This window comes from Oreochromis niloticus, linkage group LG11 (genome assembly GCF_001858045.2).
Source record: "Oreochromis niloticus isolate F11D_XX linkage group LG11, O_niloticus_UMD_NMBU, whole genome shotgun sequence".
Classification (NCBI taxonomy): Eukaryota; Metazoa; Chordata; class Actinopteri; order Cichliformes; family Cichlidae; genus Oreochromis; species Oreochromis niloticus.
This window is the reverse complement of record NC_031976.2, coordinates 22,376,369-22,383,588: the sequence shown is the minus strand read 5'-3', so window position 1 is coordinate 22,383,588 and position 7,220 is coordinate 22,376,369. Positions and strand designations below refer to the sequence as shown.

The following is a 7,220-nucleotide window of genomic DNA, read 5'->3' as shown; positions in this document are numbered from 1 at the left end:
TTATCTTTGTGAAAATTTAATACCAATAAATTAACAATATTCAAAATTTAAACAAAAAAAAAATCTGAATATAGAGTTTATATTAGAATAACTCAAAAAACATTTGGTCAAACTCTTACAGGATGTGGATTAAATACAGAAGATCAACAGCGGCAACGAAATTAAAATTAAGCGTTTTCATACACAATGTAAAAAAAATAACTTTGAGTTCAAAGAAAACGAGTGCAAATTACTCACAGTGTGTCTGACGGTAGGAAAGATTATATCTTTCATATGAGATAGTGCAGAAGTGCAGCTCTTACAAGTAGTACTCTTTATACACACGACTAGAGCAGAGGATTGTTTAGAGTTCATAAGCTATCTTTCTTTTTCGAGCACTTTAGGGTTTCATCGTGGATTGCATGGGAACGCAACTTCATGAGGGCTTGTTAGCGTTTTAATTAATGTTATGAATTCACACACACACACATAAAGAAAACATGACTTCAAGAATGAGTTTTCCCTTAATTCAAAATCACATCTGACTTTGAAGGCTGCGTTTTGGCCCTTAAAATGGAATGGGAGTAATATACATTCATATAAATAAATTAACATTAAAAACAATAAATATGAAAGTGCTCCCTTCTTTGATTCTTAGTCAATAAAAAGAAAAGATCAGAGTCTAACTGTAGTTAGATATGATCAACAGCACTTCTCCCCTAACTCCCTTTACTTTAAAGTGTTACGTTTCCGTCTCAGACTCTGAGTTATCCAAATTAGACACAGTGGAGCTGTACCATTCAGCGCTCTCCTCTTCCTCCTGGACTCCTGACGCACCACCGCCTCCTCCGTCTCCTCGGCTGCCTCCTCTGTCTCTTCTCTCGTTAAGCATTTCCATGGCTACTTGGTGGTAGGGGTGCTTGCGTTTGGTGTGCCGCCGGAGGGTGTTGCGCTCGGCAAAGCGCGTGTGGCAAAGCTGGCATTGGTAGGGCTTCTCTCCGGTGTGCACCCTTTGATGGCGCTGGAGCTCACCTGCCTCCCTGAAGCGCTTGGCACAGATGGGGCACACAAAGTTCCTCTGGCCTGTGTGGATGTGCTTGTGTCTCTGTTTAAAACAAGGATGAACATCCGAATGATTACTCAAAGGCCTATAAACAACATTTTAAGTGACATTTATATGCAAGTAAAAGGGCTTGTGGGAGGCAGTGAACCAAAAATGAACTATCATAACCCAAGAATCTAACTGATGTACTTTTTCTCTGGTCTGTAATGTTGTTTATTTTTATTTTTTATTTTGCTGTGATGGCAAATTCTGGAGCTATCCTCTGTCGCGATGTCTGCTTTCTTTTTACCAATAAAGAACTAAAGGGCTTTGTGGGTCTCAAACCATCAAACTGAAACAAATACATGAGAAATTTCATGTAAAACTACTTTCTTTCTGCTGTCTACATCTGCCAACCAAAAGACGCAAACAGCTGACTAAAATTATAGCTCAGCTGGTGGGGGGTGAAGCCATTAATGTTTACAATCTGTCATGCTGACATGAGCAGGAATTATAACAGTTCCTACATGAAAATGCTCATAACAAGGAATTTGGAGTAATCAGCCCATAATTTTGAAAAAGAGGCATGACTGCTGAGGTTTCTATGCATCTTTGGTGCTTTGAGCACCACAAGGCAAAGTCTATTTACTGTAGTTCCATTCTATTCAGTGGAACACAACTCGGTAAGTCACACCAAAATGATCTAGATAAATAAAAAGCACTACAGGTCCAGAGGAAAGTATGTGTATTTGATTTAGAGGTGAGCTGTTCCTTCAGTGTTTGCTCTCATCTTCGTGGAGCTTGGTTGGCTCTTTTAGCTCACTGTGTGAGTTTTTAGTATATCTGATAATGTCTGCCTCAGCAGGAGCTGGTATTTGGAGCAAAAATCTGTAAATATCAACTCCATAGCTGCTGCTTAACTTCTACATAAGTGTGTAGATGGGCAGCAGCTTGACTGTAAGTTTGATATTTCACCTAGAAAGAGAGTAAGATGTCAGATGTTTGATGACAGAGGAGCTAAAACAACTGGTTGGACAATAAAACCGACTGGCAGCTATTTTGAGACTAAACTATAACTTCTAATTATTTTTTAAGTGAGAATGTCAAATATTTTGTTTGTAGATTTTACTGATGTTACCATAAAGAGCTGGACTTGCTGTAATTTTTAAAGTGGTCTGGAGGTTCTCAAGGCTTTCTGAAGGTCTTTCAAAGTTTTTTTAAATGGTGGCGCCCACAGTGGGCTTGTGGCTTTTGTGCGTGTGTGTGAGAGAGATGCATTCAGGTCCACACGCCATACAAGTTGGTGGCGGAAATGTCCTAGTGGGGCATCTCACATCTGGAGCGTGTGCATACTGTGGGTAGGCTGCAGACCTACAATAAGCCCCACTGTGGGCCCCCCTTGGCTTAGTGTGGGCAGCCCCCAGTAATGAAGGTGCTGGGGACTAAACATAATGAAAGGAGTGCATTCTGCTTTCAAAAGTGTGCTGCCACTCACATGTCACCCCTACTCTTGCTTCCCTTCACGGAAAATCAAATGAATTCTAAACGTTTATCAGTAACATATAACGCCCTGCATGGCTGGGCTCCTGCAGCAGAACTACTGAGACCTTTTAACAGCAGTTGGCCTCTCAGATCACATGATCAGGGTTTCTTACCTGTTCCGTACACTTATGTTAAATCCGGAGGTGATCAAGCTTTTAAGGTTGTTGGAACGCCCTTCATCAGCCAATCAGGAGAAGTCATTATTATAGTTAGTTTCTCCTTAATTATCGTCCCATTATTTTTAGCCATAGTTCACATTTGATGTGTTTATGTAGGAATAGCTCAGCTGGTGGGGGGTGAAGCCATTAATGTTTACAATCTGTCATGCTGACATGAGCAGGAATTATAATAGTTCCTACATGACAATGCTCATAACAAGGAATTTGGAGTAATCAGCCCATAATTTTGAAAAAGAGGCATGACTGCTGAGGTTTCTATGCATCTTTGGTGCTTTGAGCACCACAAGGCAAAGTCTGTGTGTCCATATGCTGGAACATGTATACTTTGTTTTATGCAAACTATGAAGCACTTTGGACTGTGTGTTTTAAAAAGTTCTATACAAATAAAGCTATTGTTGTTGTTACAGAGAACAGAACAAAAAGGCAGCCAACATCCCCAAAAAAGCTTTGAATGTCCTTAAAGAAGCCTGGAAAACTTTGAAGAATAAAGGTAGTGATACCAAATAATAATTTTTTGTTTTTCCTTATATGCTGCATGCTTGCATATGTTTCAGTAAATCTCTGTACCCCTTTTCCTAGCATAACATAAAGAAATGAGGAGTGGCTCCAGAGTTTTGTGGTGTACTGTACTGATATAATTAAACTGACTAGCTTTCATCTGTGGTTTAGTACCAAGCAGGTCAATGCACCAATGTCAGGTTTGTCTCCAGGAAATTGTGGCTGGTGCTTTTCGAATAAATCAGCTAATTGTTCATGAACAATATTTCCACATTTACACACATATTAAAGTTTGTTTTTGCTGCTCCCAAGTGGCCAACATATTCATTTGTTATTACTTGTCTTTAGGATGAAATGATGGTTATGATTAGCTTGTGCTGACCTGCAGATGGCTGGAGCGTTTGAAGGCTTTCCCGCATTGCTGGCAAACATGAGGCTTCTTCTGCGAATGGGTGATGGCATGGCGCTCAAGGTCGGAGAGGTAAAAGAAGACCCTCGGGCACAGCTGGCAGTACAGCACCCTTCGGGAGCCCGCGGTGTTGGATGACGGATCTGGAGAGAGTGGATCTAGCGGGTCAAGTTTACCAGGGGGCAGGATAGGTCCGATAGAAGGGGAGGTAGGAGCAGCCGTGTTAGAGAAATAAAGATGGTCATCCAGAGGTAAATGTTCAGAGTGAAGGTCTGATTTGGAGTCAGGTGATTGGGCGTCTAATTCTGAGGTGGGCTGAGATAAAGAGTCATAGGTCAAACTAGCAGACGGCGGTCTCGGAGACGATGCTGTAAAATTTGATGGCTTGTTGTTTTCATTTGAGACCTCTTGAGCAGATATGGCTTCATTTCCAGGGTTTGATTCAGAGTAACTGATCTGAGTTTGAATGAGAGGAACTGAGCTGTGGTCATCCTGCAGGGCAATAGTGGATGAAGGGACAGTGAGAGATGTGAGAACGGAGCCAGAATTTACGTTATTCATGCCAGACAGGATGACAGGGGGGTTATTGGGGCTGAGTCTGATGACAGGGTGAGACAGTGTAGGAAGAGGCGATCCCAATGTGCTGACCTGACCAGAGGACAGAGGAAGGGACACCGGAGCTGCGGCCGTAATCTGGGAGAGCTGGCCGGTCGAGGAGTCGAGGACAGCAATAGGGGTGGAGGTAGCGGTGGACTCACCAGAGGAAGAAGGTACAGAGGAAAGGAGAAGAAACATGGGAGTGGAAGCACCATGTGAAGTCTGAGTAACTGAAAGGGGAAGAGAGAGACCGAGTGGAGCCGAGGAGAGGTGAGAAGAGGAGGAGGACAGGAGGAGAACAGGAGCATTGCCTGCAGGATTTGCGACAAGTTGAATGGGTTGGGTGGAGACTGATATCCCAGAGGAAGGGGACAAAACAGAGCTGGCATCCTGAACAGCTTTACCGCTCGGCTCTGCAGCCACTGAAGGATTCGAGTTTGTAATCAAACTTGTGAAGACTTCTGGAGCTTTAGCCTGATCATCACCTAGTGATGAAGAATCACTGATAGGGGGTGGCGAGGGGTAAAAATCATCAGAAGGTGCATTTAGTGCATTATCTGTACTTTGGCTGGCACCTGCTAACGGTGCCAAAAGCGATGACTCCTTTCCTTCTGCTTCTTCTGAATTAGCATGATCAGACTGAGAATCCTCCGACCTGGAAGCATTGACTTGTGGCACTTTGAGTCCATCCGGATTGAGCGTATACGGAATTCCCTGGTCATCGATGAGAAGAAGGTTTTCAGTGTCACAGTCTATCGAAGAGAGAGAGGTCAAAACAGAGGTAGAAAAGAAAGAGGGAGACAGAAGAGCATCTTCAAAAGTATCTGTGCCGCCTCCCTCATCGTCCTCTTCTACTATGTCTCTGTCTCCTTCTCCCTCATATTCATCCACCTCCATGATCAAAGAGCTCTCACAGCCCGAGTCATCCAAGAAACGTCCGTATCTCCTCTCTCGGCTTTCCCTTTTCTTGGGCAAACTAAGGTCCAGCGGTTCTGTCTGCTCCTCCGTTTCAACCTCATTGAATGTTTTGCAACACTTCAAGTCCATTTCTCGCAAAATTAGAGGAACATTTTTCTGAATTTCCCTCTCTTTAGTTTCCTCTTTAATCCTCGGCTGACTTAAAAACCTAACTGTATTAGCAGGAAGAGGAGTTTCCGACCCATCAATGTGGACAATTTTAACATCCAAAACGTCTCTGTCTTTACACACTTTATCCCGTCTCTCTGCTTCTGTCTCAGGGAATGATTCGGCTTCTTCTTTAGTCTTCTGGTAAGTAACTTCCATGATTTCTCCTTCATTTTTAACAGCTGGCACACAGATTTCACGTTTCTTCACTGATTCAGCAGAGACCAACACGGGTCCCTGAAATTCTGAGAGAGCAAAGTCTTTGGTCAGGCTGATAGCAGAGTTTGTGATTGGCCTCTTGCACCGTGGAGGGACAACAATTTTGATTCTTATTGGCTGGCTGTGCAAAACAGGCACTCCAGACTTTACTGTAATTGGCTGTCTGAGCCCACCAATCTTAGTTGTTTCCTGAGAGGCTGGCTCAAAAGTCCCGCCCACCTCTGGCTTTTTCCCATTGATTGATAGAGCATCTTGCCTGATGGTCACTGCTGCCGTGACAGGGCATGGCTGGAGGTTACCTGGTACAGTACTGCGTGCAGTTTCGTCCTTTGGGTCCAATAAAGTCTCTGTCACTGGCCCTGATCCCTCTCCACACTGGCTGCCATTTTGGACATCCAGGCTGCCACTGGTCAGGACTGAAGCCAACTGAGAATCCATTTTGGGGCATACCTAGTTATATTTCTTTTAAATAAAAGTAAAATAATAGATTAGACACTAAAATAATGACAATTATAATAAAGAAAATGTGCATTTTTAATTATAGCATTTTGCTTATACCAGGAGAGGAAGATTATTAAATAAATATCCTTAGTTGGCTGGCTGGGAGAAGAAGAAAAAAGTCTGGGGATTATTGGGGTCAACTTTAGTGCGAAATGCCCAAACCCACTAGTGCTGTGATATTATAAACAGCGTGCAGACTATTCACCCTAAATCCTCGGGCCGAAACGATGAACGACTCGTATGACCCTCTTCCTCAACAGCAAACGTGCTGTCACTTTACATGATCTCAAATCTTAGCTCACAATTCCTAATCGACGGATCACCGATAATGAAAAAAAAACGCACCGGAGTACAGAAGGGTCCGAATGATGCGAGTGAAATTTCATTTCCCGGCTTACACTTCTTCCGTCCACATTCATCATACATGATGAAACCTTCCATTATAAAATTCGCATCAGAACATTAGTCATACGCGGTTAGGCTCGCAAGAACCAGCCTGTTCTAACCCCTTTCTGCTTATAAACCGAGAAGAACTATCCGCGGAGGACGCCATTACGCACAGTCCTAGGTCCGAAATGCCAACGTTATTATTATTCCGCGTGTGCGCCCTGACGGCTCTCGGACCTGGGACAACGCCGTCGCAAACGCGCGCGTCGGAGTAGAAAAAAACCCCCATGTATATTTACACACAGTCGTGGCGTGGAGCGGATCCTTCCCCTTGCACCGGAGCTTCCTCGGACCCACAGCCAGCCATTTTAGAGCCGAGGGTCCGAGATACCGCGAGCGCAGCTTTAGGACAAACTTTCCCGGTGAGCTGTCATTTATTCCAGCCGTGCTGTCAGAGCCGGCGTAACACGCACCGGACACGCTTTCGATACATTTAAAAACTGTATTTTAAACTATACTCCACCCATACTCTCGCTGCATAGGGACTGGCTTACCCAAGCTGTGGATATTTCCGGAGGACCAAATATGACTGTGCAGTGTAAAGGGTGATGCTGCGAATGCTGAGGGAGGGAGGGGTCAAGGGGAGTTGCTATGGTGTCGCAGCCTACCGGGTCCGACCAGTAGCCATGTTCAGCCTATGAGTACTGTTGAACCTGCAGCCTGCAAAGAAAGGCTCTCTGTG

The 7,220-nt window shown here is 44.0% G+C and overlaps 1 protein-coding gene across 5 annotated transcripts; it reads right to left on the bottom strand.

Annotated features, from left to right (window-relative positions):
• On the bottom strand, positions 1-7,184 carry LOC100698685 (hunchback-like protein). Of its 5 annotated transcripts, none has more exons than XM_025911634.1 (4): positions 6,782-7,184; positions 6,149-6,190; positions 3,623-6,052; positions 1-1,084 (listed from the first exon to the last, which is right to left on the bottom strand). In XM_025911634.1, the coding sequence occupies exons 3-4, from the start codon at positions 6,026-6,028 to the stop codon at positions 722-724; spliced, it is 2,769 nt and encodes a 922-aa protein (XP_025767419.1). In that variant the 5' UTR covers positions 6,029-6,052; positions 6,149-6,190; positions 6,782-7,184; the 3' UTR covers positions 1-721. The 5 variants fall into 5 exon arrangements, with proteins under 5 accessions (XP_025767419.1, XP_025767420.1, XP_005455434.1 ...); XM_025911635.1 differs by having other exon boundaries at positions 6,149-6,186; XM_005455377.3 differs by lacking the exon at positions 6,149-6,190 and having other exon boundaries at positions 6,778-7,184.
• Positions 7,185-7,220: the final 36 nt, after the last annotated feature.